This window comes from Grammomys surdaster, unplaced genomic scaffold, assembly GCF_004785775.1.
Source record: "Grammomys surdaster isolate TR1022 unplaced genomic scaffold, NIH_TR_1.0 126187, whole genome shotgun sequence".
NCBI classification, from domain to species: Eukaryota; Metazoa; Chordata; class Mammalia; order Rodentia; family Muridae; genus Grammomys; species Grammomys surdaster.
This window is the reverse complement of record NW_021620993.1, coordinates 1,774,948-1,793,990: the sequence shown is the minus strand read 5'-3', so window position 1 is coordinate 1,793,990 and position 19,043 is coordinate 1,774,948. Positions and strand designations below refer to the sequence as shown.

At 47.5% G+C, this 19,043-nt stretch overlaps 1 protein-coding gene across 2 annotated transcripts in view; it reads left to right on the top strand.

Moving 5' to 3' along the window:
- Window positions 1–19,009, top strand: part of Stx18 (syntaxin 18) — a 91,517-nt gene extending 72,508 nt beyond the window's left edge. For both annotated transcript variants that reach the window (XM_028758072.1, XM_028758073.1), the window contains exons 6-11: window positions 4,341–4,453; window positions 9,290–9,378; window positions 14,138–14,196; window positions 15,257–15,326; window positions 17,577–17,657; window positions 18,451–19,009. In XM_028758072.1, coding sequence (XP_028613905.1) covers window positions 4,341–4,453; window positions 9,290–9,378; window positions 14,138–14,196; window positions 15,257–15,326; window positions 17,577–17,657; window positions 18,451–18,546 — 508 coding nt within the window. In that variant the 3' untranslated portion in view covers window positions 18,547–19,009. The remainder of the gene's footprint in view (window positions 1–4,340; window positions 4,454–9,289; window positions 9,379–14,137; window positions 14,197–15,256; window positions 15,327–17,576; window positions 17,658–18,450) is intronic.
- The last annotated feature ends 34 nt before the right edge of the window (window positions 19,010–19,043 follow it).

The window sequence follows — 19,043 nt, the reverse complement described above, 5'->3', positions numbered from 1 at the left end:
ACACACACACACACACACACACACACACACACACACACACACACACACACACGTGTTGGTTTCTAAGTACCACTTCCAGGTTTGAGAGACCTGGCTTTCTGGAGAAATGACCTATTCTTAGGCTGGATTAAGGAAATTGAAATGAGCCAGGGACATTTCTGTACTATATCAGGAAATAAGGGAAGGATTACAGAATGGCAGATGTGTCTGAAGATGACAGCAGCTGCTCTGAACGAGTTTCTACTGGCCATATTGAAGACAGCTGGAGTGAAAACTAGAGGAGGGTAGCAGGCTTATAGCCCAGTGAGTGGTGATAGCTGCTTCTGTTATTTCGTCTGTGCAACAAAGTCTGAGTGGTAGGAGTGATTGCAAGACTGTTAGGGGCCATGTTACTCACTGTCCCAAAAGCTGAAGGAAAAACAAAAGCAGGACTGAGCTCTGGGTAGGGAATGGGGATGAAAAACAGCAAAAATAGCTTTATCAATAAGGAACCAAGTGGGAGCTGAGTCCTAGGCACTTCCTACTGGGTGATCTCATTTCATCCTTATAAGTACCTAAAAGGCAGAGTTTTCCCCATTTTCTAGATGCTGAGAATGAAATATATCCACAGTCACACACAGTAAGGGGTAGTCTAGAATCAAGCCCATGGTTGTATCCACACCTCATTTCTGAATGTCTTTTTCATGGTAGTTACTCAGCTCATGACTTCAAGACCCAGACTCTTAAACTAGGGTTTGTGGTATTGTGTTGCTGACAGCCATCTCCAATGGTCCATGGATTCAGTGTCTGCTTAGCAATTAGCAAGACTAATTTGACACAAAATGTTAAGCAATATTTCATTTTATAATTATACTAATATACTTAATGTTAAATACAGACTAAGTCCTATCTGTTTCTAAAATGGTCTCTTTAGAGTTTGTTTTGCAGTACTGGGGTCAAGCCCAGGACCATAGGCGTGCTCAGTGAGCACTGTGCCCTGAGCCCGGCTTCCTGCTTCCTGACCCTTAGTTGTTTGTATGTGGCCTTCCTTTTTCTTAACATGTCTTACAAAATGTAACTGTGCTTCAGTGTTGTGGTTTGCTGTCTGCTGATGAGGACGTTGCCCTGTGTGCACACACCATTGCTTTCCCTACTGTGTTGGTCGGCATGGGTTGTCCAGAGTTTTTTCTGTAGAGTAAGGCTGCAGTGACTGCTGACTGTTCCATGTGGACATTGCCTTTCCCTTTCTCTCCTGAAAGCACCTCAAAGTGAGTTTGCTTTGTTACAGTGGAGACACTCTTGGATTCAGTGAGAAACGGTGCCAAGCTTTCCACCGGTAACAGCATTTACATAGCATCCAGCTCTGCAAGGCTCTGATTCGTCCTCATCCTCCCAGGATTTGTGTGGATCAAACATACTTTGACTCTTACTGTGGGCGTGCAGGAACATCTCACTGTGGCTTTGGTTTGTGTTAATCACCTGTTCATGTGTGCTTAGAGATGATTTCTATATCTTCTTCAGAATATCTGTTCAAGTCTTTCCCACACTTTGTCATTCAATCATTTGTTGTTTGCTAATTTGTGTAGGAGTTCCTTCTGGGCTGACACAGGTCCTTTGTAAGGTTTCTGCTGTTGACACTTGTCTCTTTCCTTGTGCTTTGTCTAGTCAGGATCTGGAGGGCATTAAATGAGCATCTGTTCTGTTACTGTTGGTTAAAGAGAGTTTCTTCATGGAACTGATACAGCATGGACTCTGGAGCTGGGACCCTGAGATCTGGTTTCAGCCTAGCTACCATGTGCCCTCAGTTGCCTTCTTTTATTAAAAAAAAAAGTCATTTAATACCAATACCTTATAGAGAGATGTTTTGGAGTTGAATAAATTTGCCTACATTTACCCTCAATAAGGTGCTTAGAGAAAAATTTAGTATATCCTAGGTGCTCGGCAAATACTAAGTGGTGTACATAAGCCAGGCCCAGTCAGCATGCGTTGACTTTATCCTTTGACTCACAGGCCACCTGGCCTATAGGTGGAGACTCTATCACACGTCTTTTCAGCACCCTGCCTGTAATTTTATATTTTCATATAAGTTTTGGTAAAGCTGTTATGATGCCTGTGTTTTACTTGGTGATTGAGTGATTGATTCTTTTTAGAAGGGCTACACACTGTAACCCAGGTTGTCATATAACTCCTACCTGCAATCCTCCTGTGTCTGTTTCCTGAGTGTTTTGTTTGGACTATAATCATGTGCCACTTTGCTTGGCTCTAGAGCACATTACTTTATAATCAGTTTTCTCCTCTGTTAGCCTTTTACTCATATTTATAAAGCATTCATTCAGTGTTTATTGAACTGTGTTAGTTAGATTCCCATCTCTCTAACAAGATCCCCATGACAGTCAACTTAAAAGGAGGACAGTCCTGGTGGTGCCTGTCATTAATCTAGCACTCAGATGGCAGGAGCAGGCAGGTCAGGTCTCTGTGAGTTCAAGGCTACTCTAATCCCATAGTAAGTTCTAGGCTTGCCAGGACTACATAGTGAAACCCTGGCTCTAGAAATTTAAAAAAAAAATAGAAGTTAGAAGGGGAAAGTCTGTTGGGGGTCACAGTTTCAGAGGTTTCTGCTTATAGTTTGCTTGGCCTTGGTGATACAGTCCATGGCAAATGAAGCCTGTTTTTCTCATGGCAACACAGTTGGAGAACAAAGAGAAGGGAAGGACCAAGGTCCCCACGGCCACTTCAAGGGCCTTTCTTACATTAGCCCTACCAAAAAGGTTCAGTCATTAAAGCCATATACTCAGTAAGTGTATGGCCCCTTTCCGGGCCTGTGCAGATCTCAGCAAGCACTGCATGCAGTCACTAATCTAGCTAAGCAGCACACAACTCACACAGACAGACTTGCTCTAAGGAGGAACAAGTGCATGGAGAGGGAGGAAGGGGAGTGCTTGTTGTATAAGCTGGGGCCTGGACAGATGGCTCGAGGGTGACGTGCTTGCTCTGCAAGTGTAAGGGCCAGAGTTGAGTTCCCTAACACTCGTGTACTATCCAGGCAGGTGGTGCTCACCTGTAATCTTAGCACCTGGGTTCACAGGCCAACCATGAAACAGTGAACTCAAATAATAAATGGAAGGCAGATGTGGTGGCACACACCTTTAATCCCGGTACTCAGGGAGCAGGGCAGGCAGATCTGGTCCACACAGTGAGTTTCAGGTCAACCAGAGCTACATAATGAAAACAAACTAACAACAATAAAAATAAGGCAGAGAATTCTAAGGGAAAATTCCTAACATGAATCCCTGGCCTCTAGACATGCACATATGGGTGAATGCACGTGTGGACAGCACACACACACACACACACACAAACCACACACACCACATACACCACACACACCACACACCACACACACACACACCACACACCACACACACACACACACACCACACACCACACACACACACACACACCACACACACACACACACACACACACAGAGGAATGGGGCAGCAAGATGACTTAGTAGGTAGAAGCACTTTCTGCATCACCCTAAGAATTTGATCTTCAGAATCCATGTTTAAAAAAAAAAAAAAGAAAGGAAGGAAAAGGGAAAAAATGCTATAGCACACATATGTAGTCTCAGTTCTCCTACAGTGAGATGGGGAGGTGGAGACAGGCAAACACCTAGAAGTTCCCAGAGAAATGAGAGGGACCCTGCCTCAACAAAGTGGAAAAAGAAGCTGTATATACAAAAGTTGTCTTCTGACCTCTGCATGTGGACTGTGTGCCTACAGACACATGTGCACAACTAATGATAAATAATAAATAACACTTAAGTTTAAAATTTTAAAAATTTAAGAAAGCCTGTGAAGATCTCTAAGTAGCAGAATTGAATGTGTACCCTATGGGTGGAAAAGGGCAGAGGAGTATGAGAAGAGGTGAGAAGAACGCTAAATGCAGAACTTCCTGGCTCACTAGCTGGTAAAGACTTGTACTTTCATAATTAAACTAGTTCAAGATACTGCACACGTGCACATGTGTGTGCATACATATGTGTATGTGTTTGGCAGTATTTTTGCATTAGTGTAGAACTACTGGATTACTGTGCACCCACTTCTTAGTGTGGTGTCCTTCTCCAGAGCAACCTCAGTGCATGCAGATACTAACCACTGTGCTGTGGCTAGAATGCAGAAGGCCATGTACTGTCAACATGGTACCTTCACACTAACATGTGATGTATCCGTGTGACTCCCAGACTCCAGTAGAGGGGCCAGAGCAAAAGTGCACAAGTTACACATGACCTTCTCTGTTGTCAGAAAGGGATCCTGTTTGGGAGGTGAAATAAATAACTTCTAAGTATTTGTCTTTAGATCTAAGCTGGAACCTGAGCCACATACAAAGAGGAAAGAGTCCACATCTGAGAAAGCCTCTCAGAATGCTTCCCAGGACTCTGAAGAAAAGCCTGCTGCTGAGGAGTTGCCAGGTATGAATCAAGATAAAAGTCTTGCTTTGTGCTTCTTCCTTCTGACCTGTTGGCAGAAGTATAGAGCAGGGGAAGGCAGCAGTTCCTGACCCGTGGTGGTAAGCGTATAGATGCCCAAAGCAAAAGAAGCTTAGAAGTGGCAGTGCTTGGTCTGAGGAGTCACACGTTCACATGGACTCTGAAGAAGGGCTGCTTTTCCTTGTACCTGCTGGGTGGAAACCGAGGCAGCACCATTGAGCCTGCCTGCTAAAGAGTGGTGTAAACCTCCACAATGGAAGCAGGCAGCTACGCTACCCCAGAATAGAGCAGGCTTTCTCAGGGGTCTCCACAGCCAGGCAAGCCCTTGGGATAAGATGTAAGTATGGACTTGTATTTCTTGTTATCATAAACACAGTGATGTTCCTAACAGTACTTGCCAAAGAAATGCACAGTCTGCTTCAAATCAGAGTGTCATATGTGTACAGTCCATGTAACTCTGGGTAGGGATGCACTGTATCCCTGCATACGGTGTAGCAAGCAAGCAGGTTTCATGGGACACCACTCACTCCTAGCAGCTCTCTGAAGCTGTGAGGCCTGAACATCTTTTCTGCCATGGCTATGGCTCTTGCAGCACTGGAGGGTCATAGCCTCTTTTCTTTAGAAGACTCTGAAAGGCTCAGAACCCAGGCTACTTTTCCAAGGTGAAAGCTCATAAATACTAGGTCCAAGACACACTGGTATGTAGTCTGTCTCTCAAGCCCACCTCTATCTCATGATTCCTTGCATTTCATAAGTGTTCCACATGCATGGTTCACCCTGGAGGATGCCAGAGGCCCCTTGTGCAGAGGGAACAGCACTTTTGGAGCCTTTTATTGTTCCACACATCCTGACTGAGTGACAGGCCTGACTCACATTGGATCTTTGCGGGGGTGGAGTAGTGCACTATTGTGAGTTTTTTAATAGATGAGGAAGCCAAGAGTCAGAGAAGTTATATAACAGCTCAAAGTCCAGCACTGAAGAAGCACAGCAGCCTTCCATGTGGGTGGTTCTATTTGCACAGCCTCAGCCTATTCCTGGCTCATAGCTGCTGGGGTGCAGTATGCAGGGGTTCTGTTTATCTCCTGTGCCTGCCTGGGGCTTCCCCACAATCCCATGGACACAGCTCCTGGGAGGACAAGATGAGCATCATAACTACATTTACTGAAGCTGGATGCAGCACCCACATTCAGTCTTTCACCTACTCAGCCTGTCCTATACAGGCTGGTGACAGCAGGGAAAGCCAGTGCTGACTGAGGGCCTAGAGGCAGTGCATCTTATGGAAAGATACCCAGTTGTACTGCTGACCTCAAACCTACATTGCACATTGTGCCAGGCCTTGGGCTGGGGGGGTAGAAACTTTATAGTTAGTGGAAATGGCTCTTTTTTGGGCTCATAGGGAAACAAGTGAGGTCCATATGCCAGCGCCTTTCCACTGTGGTGCCTAAGAGTGAGGAGAGAAGTGGTGTTCCTATGCTCTGCCTTAGAGTCCACATGATCAAAAAGTTGTCTTCTGACTGGTTGAGCTGTGAACAGTTCTGAGCACCGTGCAGGAGACAGAGCACATGTCAACAGAGCGCCTGGACCCTACACCCACCCATGCTCGGTAGGCATCACTTTGGCTGCTTAAACACAGGAGCAGGGAGATCAGCACTAGTCACTGGGGCTTATTTTCAAAGAAGACCACCAAGAGAGTGCAAAGACAGCCCACAGAATGGAAAACTATTTTCATGGTACCGCATATCTCATGAGGCATTTCCATCCACGTGGATGGACACAGAGACTTCTCAATTGAAATCTAAAAACACACCCAGCTGGAAAATGGGCAAAGGATCTGAATGGCAGTTTCTCTTTTAATTGAAAAAAAAAATCTCATACATGTATTTTGATCATGGCTCCCCTCCTCTCATTCCTCCAAGCTTCTGCTCACCCACCCAACATCACATCCTTCCTCTCGAGGTGTCTCTAGAAAGCAAACAGGCAAACAAACAAACCAAAGTTAATTTTAAAAAATTAAGAAAAGACATACACAAAAATGAAAACCCTCTGAAACCAGAGTGAATGGCAGTTTCTTAAGGACATCTATCTATGACAGATAAGCATCCTAAAAGACATTACAGGTGAGCGGGGGGCACATGACAGCCTCAAGGTGCCTCACACCTCAGAGGGGCCAGAGTGGAAATGGCAACATGGTGCTGGGAAGAGAGGTGAGGAGGCATCTCCAGACAGCCCATAGCTGAGGCAGAGTTTGCCTTAGGACCTCAGCACGGTGGGAATCCACTGAGCATTCCAAAGCTGGAGTGTGCCATGGAATGGCTTATATCTGAAAAGCTCTGACAGGCTGAGAGGGGACATGGAAGCTGGCAGGCTGGACAGGAACCTCTTGTCGCAACCCAGACACAAGACACTTGCCACTGGAGACTGCCCCCACCCCACGTGCACAGCCAAACACACAGAGCAGACTGATGAGTGGTCAGGTCACATTTCAGACTCTGCGTTCATTTGAGTGTGTGGGATGGGAGCTTGGTAACTTACAGCCCTGAGGCTGAAGGTGGTGGAAGGGGCATTGCTGCCTGAGATGAGTGTAGCTCCATGTACAATCTGACAGCAAGGTGGGGGAAGGGAGCCCACATACCTAAATGTGTTGGGCCTTTGATGCCTGCCTACTGGGTGTTCAGGTAGAAACGGGTTGATGGGGTGAGGAGGGAGACCTTAGGGCTAGGAGCTTGGCAGATCTGGGGAAATAGGTAGTGTGGAGCCCTATGCTGGGTGCACCTCTGAAGGAAGGGGAGAAGAGGGGAGGGGAGGGGAAAGAAGGGGAGACGAGACAAGGCGAACAGGCCAGGCAGACCAGGGAGAGACCTGTACCCAACTTTCATATGCTGTCTGTTTCCTGGCTAGGCTCTTCTTTCTACCCTAGGCTTGATGTTGACAGTGAAAATCCTCCCCTACAGCCAGCTCTCTCCTTCACATGGCTGTGTGTCTGCCCTTTCCACCATGGCAGTAGAAAGTGTTTCTCCCTGTGTGTGGACATCTGCTAGGTTTTCTGTGAGTGACAGTTTTCAAGCCTGGCCTGTGTGGATGTGTCTTTTTCTTACTTTGCCTTTCAGTATTTATTTCCTTTTGAAACCTGAGATGTCACCCACATATGCATGTTCTGGTACCAAACAAGGTGATATGGTTGGCCCTAGGCAAGGAATGGTCTCTTGTCTGTCATACTCCTTCTGCCACTTGACACTTGTCATTTAGTCAGCAAGTTCTCACATCTGCTCCTGGTTGGCCTGCCTCCTCCAGCATTAAGGCCTTTTCTTTAGACATTCTGCCCAGCAAGGCTGCATTCTTCATGTCTGTGGTAAGTTGTTTTCCCATCCTAGTTTCTGGGTATTCATATGTGTTTCTCGAGTGAGTCATGGTTCCTGCCCCTGTGAAGCTCAGTGTTGCCAAGGAGGACAGGATTCCAGCTCCTAGAAGAGAGTAGTGTCCTAGGAAGAACAAAGTGGGGACAGGGTTCAGCAGAGTATCCTGGGAACCTCAGGAAGAGGTAGCCCTGAGAAAGTTAGTCAGCACCTAACAAAAAAGCTTAGACAGTTTTAGGCAGAAGGAATAGTTAGAACAAGGAAAACACTGAAAGGCCAGAGTGATGGAGGCCCATGTGGAGTATAGTCACTACCCCTTGGGGTTAGCGAGGAGCACAAGTTGTAAGAAGTAAGGTTGCAGAGGCAGGCTGCGGCAGGCCCACAGAAGGCCTGGGATGCGGGTAGTACAGGCCCACAGAAGGCCTGGGATGCAGGTAGTAGGGCATCTGGATCTGACTGGTTGGCTCAGTGTTCTGTAAGCACTGTGCTTCAGGCTGAGTCCTGAGGCCCAGGTCAGAAGGGCTTCAGTTGCACCATCTAGAGAACACAGAACTTCTCCATGCTGATGTAGCTAATGTATGCTTGGATCTATTATGATGGGCTTTATGTTTCTTATTTTGTTTTTGTATTCAAGGGGGGAGAGGAGAAAAATCTGAAAAGAGGACCATACTGAAGCCAAGTAGGAGATAGACATCACAGAGGTGTGAGTGTGATGAGATCACACCCAGAGTGTTGCTCAGAACAGTGCCACTCTGCCTGAGCATGCTGTGTGATATGGATGTTTTCTCATGTCTGTAGCTTTGGTTCACCTGCACTGAGGTGTATATAGATCACTGTTTATGAAGATGTGTTTCTAATAGTACCTGTGATTTTCATGCAGAGTGGGCTAATTCTGCCCTCTCTAGACTCTGTTGTGGTGATGTTCAAAACCCCTGAACTCTGACTACCCCGCAGGGCTAAGCTCAATAGGGAATGGATTGAGGCTAAGGAAAGGAAAAGATTGTAGCATTTGCCTTTGAGTCCCTGGCAAAACAGTGATGGAGTTCAGGGACACTCCAACACACAAAACGTAGAATCACCTTTGGGGTCAGGCTTGTCATGGTCTCCACTGAGCAGCCCTTCCCTTCCCCAAGACAGCCCTACTTCCGTGTACAGACTATACCCATCATGCTGGTCGACAGTTCTTTCTAGGCACCTGTGCTATTTCATGCTTGCCTTATCGTGAACAGAGATTTTCTAGATTAAAATGTTCATGTTTTAGTATATGTGGCTATCCTAGGAAAAGACTTAACAGTATATGGGCTGGGCCATGGAACCACTGCTGCACGTTAGCTAACTGTTCGATATGGACCATGCTGCAGAACTCCACTCTTTTTGGTGTCTTCATATGCCTCTTTCTTCAGCTGCCTATTCTGAGTAAATAGCTGGCTTCCTATTTTTGTCCACTTTACTGTTTCCTTAACAGAAAAGCCTTTGGCTGAGTCACAACCCGAACTGGGAACCTGGGGCGATGGCAAGGGTGAAGATGAGCTGTCTCCTGAAGAGATACAGATGGTAATCCTAACTGCTTCCCTTTAACTGTCTGTCCTAAGACTTTGAGGAAGTGGGAGGTTGTGCAAATGTCCTTTCCCTAATTTGATACTGAGCTTTAAAAGTATAAACGTATTTTAGCTAAATTTCCCCACTTAATATCGTACTTACGGTTAGGCTTGTCATGATTTCAATTCACGATAGCATAATTTCAACAGAAATGTCTTCACCAGCAGGATGGTAGGCATCCATTTTACATAGGTCTTGTAATCTGCAAAGATGGTGCTTATACTCAGTTGAGTCTCTGGTGTCATGGATGTAATGGCTGAAGAGTGACAAGGACAACCATCAGGACAGTGATGACCTCCTGGTGACCTGTACCCTGTGTTAAGTGCTATTACTTTATTTGTCTTTTCTTAGTGGTTTCAGGGGATAAAGTTTCGGTGATAGCTTCCCAAATGATAGCCTCCTGGCTATGCAGCATTAATAATGAACATTTAGGGCTCATCTCTCTGGATCTTTATCAGGCCTATAGTATTCGTCATCTCCTCCTGTCCTTGGCAAAGAGTAGGAAAGGCCTTGCCAGCAAGCCCCTGCTGATAAGAGTGGAGCTGGGATCCCAGTCTCTGGAGACAGGAGGATCTGTGGTAAACAGAAGCCCTCCTGTCTAGTAAGAATGGGCTCTGGCCTTGGCTTAGCATTCAGCCTTTCAGTAAGTTTTTTGTGGTGCTGGCTATTTCCCCGGAAGGGGCTTTTCTCCCTACTCCTGTCTGACTCCTATCAAGTCTCCAGTGTAACCTCTTGTCCTTTCTGACCAGCCATGACCCTCGTGTCCTACTGTATTCTGTACCCTTCTCTACTATGCTAGCACCTTGTGAGCAGAATTGTGGCTCACATCATTGCCTTAGTCTCAGGTCAGTGATTGTGGATGGCTGCTAAGTATATAAGTGACTGATGAGTATAACATAAATGCTTCAGATTCTTGCCAGTGGTACGGAAGGCCTGTCCACAGGCCTGCTTCTTCAGAATCAGATGCCCAGCCCATTTGACGGGCCCAGAGTCTCTTAACTAAACTTCCTGTTTCACCTTGCTCGAAAATAGCATAAAAACTAACATTTGGGAAGCTTAAGGAGCCACTACCTCAAGGCCAAAGAAAGGACTGTGGACTCAGCCCACCACAGCCTACATCTGCCTTCATCTGGAACCTCTGTGTACTCTCAATGCTCTCAAGGGTAATAAGGATGCTGCCTAGGGCTGATGATGGAGAGCTATCCCTTGAAGGACAGATGTGAGAGGACCAGATACTTGGGAGGTTTCTGATAGTAAAGGGAGCTATTGCTTAGTGCACTGTGCTTGCACCATGGCTGCCCTGAGTACTTCCACCTGTGTTATGTTACTTAGCCTCATCCAGGAGGGAGTATTGCAGCCCCCACTGTGTGGAAGCCATAGACAACCTGTTCAGGGGCACCTGTATCTCAAGTCCTAGATCCTTAGGTGACGCTGATACATTAGTGGTGGGGGGCACACCTGTAACCTGAGCACTTATGAAGTGAAGGCAGGAAGATCCTCGAATATAGTTATAAGCCAGCCTGGAACATGCATGAGCCCATTTAAAAGAGAAGGGATGCTGCTGCTTGTTAGCCATTCTTCACCATAACAAATTCCTTAGAACAGCTACTCAAGGTAGGAAAGGAGTGCTCAGTTTCAGAGACTGCAGGTTGTGGTCAGTGGCTCTGTTTGTTCTGGGTCTATGATGAAACAGTATCATGGCAGAAGGAGATGGTGCTCATCTCACAGCCACCCCAAGGATAAGCCCTCATGACCTACCTTCTGCCAACTGGACCCACTCTCAGCCACTTCCTTCATCATTCTGAGTCAGTCACTGAATAAATAGTTCAATGACTGGGCCAGAGCCTTAATGGTCCGATAACCTCTCAATGGCTGGATGTGCCAGCTGGAAACCAATGCTTCATTCAGCCATGAGCATTTCCAGGAGAGAATTTATATCTAAGCAGAGCACATAAGTGATAAGTATCTCTTAGCCTGTGGTCACATTGTATCTCTGGGCATATAGACATCTTGCTGTGGTATTGACCACAGAGACCAAGGCTTTGGTTCAACCCTGTGCCTTGCCTGGCCAAATCCCTACTTATGTGAGGAAGCAACGTGGCTGCACAGTCAGACTGCCCCTAGAAGGGACTGTCTGTACATTTTCCAGAGCAAAACAGTGAAACAGCAAAGGGCCACAGTTGCTCCATTGAATCTGAGGTGAAAAGAACCTCCAAGCATCTCACCACTCACTTTAAAAGCCTGTCTGGAATCTGTCTCCCAGAGAGTACTCAAGTAGACAATATACATGTCTTAATGACCTCACTGCCTAAGTCCTACTCTTCCCATTTTGTTGACAAAGGCACCTGTTGGAAGGACAGCTGTTGGATTACTTACCTGCCCAAAGACATACAGTTTCAGAGGTGAAGGGGCTGCGGTTCCAGCTGTGAATTCATACCTCAGTGTCAAGGAGGAATAAGGCTCACAGCTGTCCACAAAGAAACTGATGGCCATCACAAAGTTGCTGACTGGCTAGGACCACCTAACTATTTTCATGAGCTCTCACACCTGGCTTCTGTACCGTGAGGTATATGGCCAACATGGCAACCCCTGCCACTACCCAAACTTTGGGACAGGCTTGTCATTCAGAAAACTGCTCTAAAATCAGTGCCAGTGAATGTCTGTGCTTGGGCCCTGTTGGACTTCAGTAAGTGGTGACCTTACTTTGCTGGGGCAGTGGTTCTCAAACTATGGGTCATGCTGCCTTTCGGGCTCCAACATTGCTTTCACAATCCATCAGAGATCATAGGCATTTACATTGCAATTCATAACCATAGCAAAAGTTATTATGAAGTAGCAACAAAATAATTTTATGGTCTGGAGTCATTACCACATCAAGAACTGTATTAAAGGGTTGCAGGAAGGTTGAGAACCACTGGTTTAGGAGAACAGGGTTTTGTCTGTCTGCTTGTTTTACCTGCCCTGTGCTGGAAGCTGCTCTCCACTGAAGCTCCTGAGCACTATCCGAGCCCTCTCCACCCCTTACCACATGGGATGGCTTGCGGCATCTGCTTCTGCTGCTTGAAAGGCCAGGTATTTCTGAGATGGCATACAGAACTCCTGGGGTCAGGGAAACCTATGCCTTTGCCTGACTGCTGGAGCCCGTGTGATGCTTTCAGAAGTGTCATCTGCTGGGGCTTAGAAAGGCAGCACAGTCCTGTCGCTCAGGATGAGCTGGAGGAAACCAGGGGGCTGTGTTCCCAGGCAGCATTCCAGTAGTAAGTCACCTAGACTGACAGTTAATCGTGTTTAGGAACAGTTTCAAAGTATCTAAGGACAAGATTTAAAAGGGCAAGACCATATTTTATCATTAGGGAAAAAAGAAAGAAAGGAAATGCCTCCCTGGAAAACAAACTGAGCATACCTGAGGGAATTGGTGCATGTAAATTAGCACCTATAACTGAAGTAATTACACATGCTCAGGAAATACTGGCCTCATAAGTCACTGCTGAGGGGACAGTTAATAGCTGATGCCTTCAGACTCAAAGTGAAGGTTTTATTCTCTTACCTGGTCTCTGTGATGCCTAATGAAAAGAGCCATTAGCAATACTGTCTCCACAGTCTGTGAGGCAGCCTGCTATGACTCAAGTGGTCCTGCTGGGAATGACCCCATCTTTCTTCCATTCCCATTTTCTGATCTGATATGTCTAGGGTAGAATGAGGCCTCTTTGTGTCTGATGGGCAGCAGGGTTTGTGTGGGGCTTAGGGACTAAAGAAGAAAGGTGGCTCTGCCCTTGAGAGAAGCTGGTCCCTGAACAAGTTAAGAATGTCACAGTGAAGCTGCACGCAGTGGAAATCCAGAGAAAGTGCTTCCATCTGCTCTGTGGCTGGGCCTTAACATGGCACCTGTCCTGGAGTCCCCAGGCAGTCAGAAGAGATGGGGTGGGAGGGGAGGGGTGATGTGACATGCACCTGTGTCTGTTGGAAGTGGCTGAGACTGCCATCAGAGGTGACATTGGCTGGATCACAGATAATATGTACCTGAGGCCTCTTCTACTGGGCCAGGTAGAACCAACAGGAAAGCAGTACACTGGTGTCATGGGAAGTGGGGTACTGAGCCCAACGCTAGGAGCCATGTGTTACCTGAGTTCTTTTCAGAGTGTTCTGCTCAAGATCTGGACTTTCCTCCACAGAAAGAATGTTAGGACAGGCCAGTATGAAGCAGGTTTGAGGCTTACTCTAAAAGGGCAGTAGTGCTACCTCTAGGCAATGGGCAACCCTGGTGCTGTCACACAAGGCCCTTGAGGGTCACAGGTCTGTCCTTGTCACAAGCCAAGGAGCCTGCCAGCCTCTGCCCCACAGTCTCCCCACACCAAGTTCTCTGTCTAAAGTGCTGCACCTGGAGATGGGTGGCATCAGTGGAATAGCAGCAGAGTATGTGTCTGAAGCTGCAGACGTAGCTTCCTCTGCCCAGGGCTAGTCTAGGTGTCAGCTGCTCCTTAGGTCAGACCCTGGAGGACTCTGAAGCTAGTGTAGCACACAATTGGTCTTCAGGCTGGCTAACATTTTCTTCCCAAAGTACGATATTTTTCAGTCAGTCTTCTGGCAATACCCTGTGCTGGCCAATGGGACTGGGCAGTGATCCTTAGAAGGTGGGTGGAAGGTCAAAGGTTCCTTGTTGCCCCTTTCTTGAGTCCCATCTGATAGCATTCTGAGTGTGTGTGCTTCTTTGCAGTTTGAACAAGAAAATCAGCGACTCATTGGTGAAATGAACAGCTTATTTGATGAAGTGAGGTATGTATATAGCTAGTAGCTTGATGACAGCTTTCCCAGATACTGGAGCCTTTTTCCACTTGCTTTGGCATCCAGGCACCCACATGTAACAGGGCAGGGCTGGGCCTGTGAGAGGAGACTGGCTGCTACAGTAAGCTTGTGGGTGCTGTAGCATGCAGAAAGAGCACACACTAAAGACAGTTTACCCCAAATGTGGAACCATACCCAGCACAGGGCTTCTTGGGTGGAGTGGCAGTGGGGGCCTTGTGAAAGGTGCTTGTCCCAGGAGTGCCTGTTTGCAGGTGACCAGGCTCACACCCACTTGTCAGTGAACTTCAAGGGACTGTGTTCCACAGGAGTGCTGCAGGCTGTGGAAGCAACAGCTGAGTCTTTGCACACTCCTAGGCCATTCAGGGTGTGGCCCCTCCCAGCCTGGAGACTTACTCAGGGTAGGAGTATTCCCTGGGGCAGCCCCAGAGGTATTTTGTCCCAGAGGCAGCTCTCTCAGGCCTCCTTCTGCCCACCCACCTTACCTTGCTGTTCCTTGTCCACGCCCTGATACTGCTCCTTCTCTCCTGTCTGCCCTTCCCACGTGCTGTACAGGGAACTCCAGCTCCCCTCGCCGCTCACACCTTTCTCCTGCCCCTGAATCATCCCAGCTGTGCTGCACTAGTGACGGTCAGCCTGAGCCAGCTCCCACTCTCAGACCCTCAGCCCTAGCCCACCCCATGGTGGAAAGGGCTCACCCAATGTTTCAGGTTGGCCGAGCACTTAGTTGCTAAACCAGATGGGGTGATCACAGACTGAACTGGAACATTTTCTTGCCATAAGGAGCTGGCTTGAGAGGGAAATGTACATTTTTAAAGATGGGCTTTTGAAGTGACCTTTGATTCTCCAGTATGTATCACAAGGTAACTAGGCTATGCAGAGGACGCATGGTGCATCCAGCTCCTCCTCCTGTCTGGCATGGCTGCCTGTCCTCTTTCGACATCACTTTAATGTTTCCTTCAGAAATATGTACTATCATCTTAGATTACCAGGAACTAACAGCTAACATGTCACTGTCCGTTCTTTCTTTAAGGCAAATTGAAGGGAAAGTTGTTGAAATTTCCAGACTCCAAGAGATATTCACTGAAAAGGTTTTGCAACAGGTAAAAGGACCCAGAGGCCCAGCAGTTTTGAATTTTGACTTGAGACTGACAAATTGTTCAGAGCCCTCTTCCAGAAGCATCTTAGTGATGCAGATTGACAGCACCACGTTCTGTTACTCAGTCACACCACTCAGAGGATGCTGGCAAAGCTTCCAGTCACCCCACAGCAACCCTCTAGGCTAGAGCATCTGGTGGTAGTGGGTGGGTGCAGTCCAGGACTGGGAGCCACACAGCCCCTCCACACCATCACCCCCCATCTGTAGAAAGGGATGAGACCGCAGGACTGCTGTTGTGTTCACAGGTCAGCACAGAAGAGCCCTGCACAGTGCAGAGTGCAGAGTGCAGAGCTGCTTTTCAATCCACTGTGCTCCAGAATCTAGGTACAGTTTCTCAGCCAGCCCATGCTGCCGCCTGGAGCACAGCTGATAGGGATAGGATTGCTCCCAGGTGAGCTGAGGAGTAAACAATACCTTTCTCTTCTCTCTGGGATGGCTCACTCACAAGTGTCTGAGCCTCACAGCAGATTGAGTCAACATGGGTAAGGTATAAGCTAACAACAGTTGGAGTATGAGGTCATGAAAGTGAGAGTCATGGGTATCTTTTTTAAAAGAAGAAAAAAAGATTTATTTATTTTATTTATATGGGTACATTGTACTGTCTTCAGACACAAAAGAGGAGAGCGTCAGATCCTATTACAGATGGTTGTGAGCCACCATGTGGTTGCTGGGAATTGAACTCAGGACCTGTGGAAAAAGTCAGTGCTCTTAACTGCTGAGCCATCTCTCCAGGCCTCTTCATAAGTATCTTAAAGATCTACCCACGCCACATGTGTGAAGGCTGTGAACCCTGGAGACAGGGTTTGTGCAGACCCTTGGCCTGATGGCTGCATGACAGAGGAAGCCATCAGAGCAGGTTCCTGGCACGGTAGCTTGCTTTGATGAGAGTCGCCTTGGCTGAAGCATACAGCTCTTAGAGTGACCAAGCTGCAGACTGGACACTCCATCCTGTGTGCTGTGGCCAGTACTTCTCCTAAGCCCCATTATCTGAAGTACAGCCAGTGTTCATGCCTCACTGACCTGCCTGGCCCATGGCAGGCCTTTCAGTGGGACTCTGACCAAGCCAGGTATGCCCTACTTTAGTAACACCACATATGCCACCATGAATATGTCCTCTACATGGTACTCCAGTGACACACTTGGCTGGCCATACAGGAAAGGGAATCACAGTCTCTTAGGCTCCAGTATTCAGCCTTCTAACAGGGAACATCAGCTGCCACTGCAGTGACTACTCCAGAGACCTAGGCAAACAGCATGACTGAGAAAGAAGAGAGTTGCCCTGAGAGGGTGGGGGGGTGGTATAGCGCTTTATGAGGTTGCTATCCCTCTGGAGTCCACCAAGGGACCCTTGAACTGTGAGGCCTAGACAACTGTGTCTATGTCAGTGCTGCGGGCTGTTTATGGCAGATTCCTCAGCTCCTCCTCCACAGTGTGTCACTACCCACATCCCCTGGCCCATGTGCCATGTGTACTCGAGTGATGTCTCTCCTGGGAACTGGGTGATTGGAGGCTGCTTTCCTTTCTATAGCATTATACCAGGAAGGGTTCCCTAAAGCTCACATTAGAGCATGCTTCCCCTCCCCTCGGCAGGAAGACTAAAAACAGTACCACATGGCTGCTGTGGTAAGATCTCCAGTAGCATTGTCTCATGAACAGAGACCAGCATCCCCTACTGCTAAGTTCTCAGCATCTACCCAGAGCATTTGCGGCCAGCGATTCATGTCTTTTTGTAATTCTTACCCATTTAGCAATGTGTTCAAACAAGCTGTTTGGATGGCTGATGTGTTTGAAAGCCTATAACATCATGAAGCTGGCTTCTAGACCTTAGAAAGAGTGAACAGAATGCTGGAGGAGAGCCCTTGGTGGGAGTGGCCAGTCCAGAATCAGCAATTCATATTTGCCCTTGTCACTTGATGAGTGACACAGGTGAGATAGTATGAGCTGTACAGCCTGACAAGAGCCCTATCCTAGTCCTGCCACTCAGACAGTATTTGACCTTCTATAAGCCAGTAAACACCTCTGAACCATAAATTCCCTCTGTGATGGGTGAGGCCCACCTCTCTGGGTGAAGATTCCCAGGCTGTGTAGGTGCAGCCTCTAGACCTTGGAACATGGTGGCAAGTAATTGCAGAAGAATGTCTTCTTGGTGGAGGAAAGAATGGCTGAGTTTCCCTGATATTCTTTCCCCCCACAGGAAACTGAGATCGACAGTATTCACCAGTTAGTTGTGGGGGCAACTGAAAATATTAAGGAAGGCAACGAAGACATACGAGAGGTGGGTACCTGGTGCTTTCTGGTCAGATGTGGCTCAGCACTGTGTCTCAGCAGCCTATATCTCTCTAGTGAGGCTGTCCAAGCGTAGCGGTCAGAATTTATAGCCATAGGTTTATAGTCAGTGCCAGCCTAAGAGCATGTGTTCATAAGACCTGGCTAACCTCCAGCTGATTCTCAAGAGAAAGTAGCTTCCATCCCTGCAAGGACAGCAGGTAGGAGAGTATCCAAGTAGGGTCAGGATAATCTGAAACCAAGGATGAGCCCACAGAGGACAGGACCCCAGAAACTAACTGTGGAAGGCACCTAGCCTTATGGGTCAACTGTCTCTAAATCCCAGAGCTCCTGGTTGTCCCTATGTCACTATAGATGGGCATCACTGGAAAACCCAAGCCCTGGTTCAAATGGGAGTGGGCCCTGGGAAACTGAGTCCTGGGAGGTTAGACTTTGCCCAAAAGAAGAGAAAGACAGAGCAGACAAAAGGGCTCAGTAGATAAAGGTGCTTGCTGCCAGGCAGGAAGACCTGATTATGATTTCTGAAATCCACATAGTAAAAGCAGAGAATTAACTCTACACCTGTATACACCATGGCATGCATTCCCACCTACCCATCATCGAGATAAATGTAATTTTAAAAATGAAATGCAAGGCCTTTGTTCTCTGTCAGGTGTTCACACACAGTGGCTTTTGTTCCTACCTATCTGATGAGAGCATGGGATTCACAGAGGTGTACTCGAGGCACCTAGGGCTTCTGAACCAGTCCAGGGTGGAGCTAATACCTGTGTTCCTCCTGCCAGGCCATCAAAAACAATGCAGGCTTCCGAGTGTGGATCCTCTTCTTCCTCGTGATGTGTTCCTTTTCCTTGCTCTTCCTTGACTGGTATGACAGCTAGCCCACCAGGGCTGCGCCTGCGCCTGCACCACTGCCTTGGACACACCATGTGCCAGCATGTGTCTCATCTGCTATGGAGCTGTGTAAGGTCCAAGGGTTGGGAAAACATGGCCCCCAAGCCAACCTTTGGAACCTCTCAGGACCTGGAAATACATGGGTTGCAAGTGTCCTATATAGTCTTCAGGGTGGAAGATAAAGTTAGTCAGAGCTACACTGTCAGGACAGGCCACAAGCATGGTGGGGGCTGCGCAGCGCAAGGGTATGGCACGCCTCCTGTCCTCACTACAGGCTTGGGGCCATCTCCTGCCCTTCCCACACCAGTAGCTTCAGGGGAGAACGTGCCTGTTTCTAAAGTCATCAGTTCTTATTTCCTTGTGTCATCTCATGTGTGCTGATACGTGGCCATTTTGTCATAGAAAATAATTCACAGCTGCCTTGTCAAGCTAATAAATGCAATTACAGCACTTACTGCAGTCAGTGAGTCTTCACTGAGCCCCT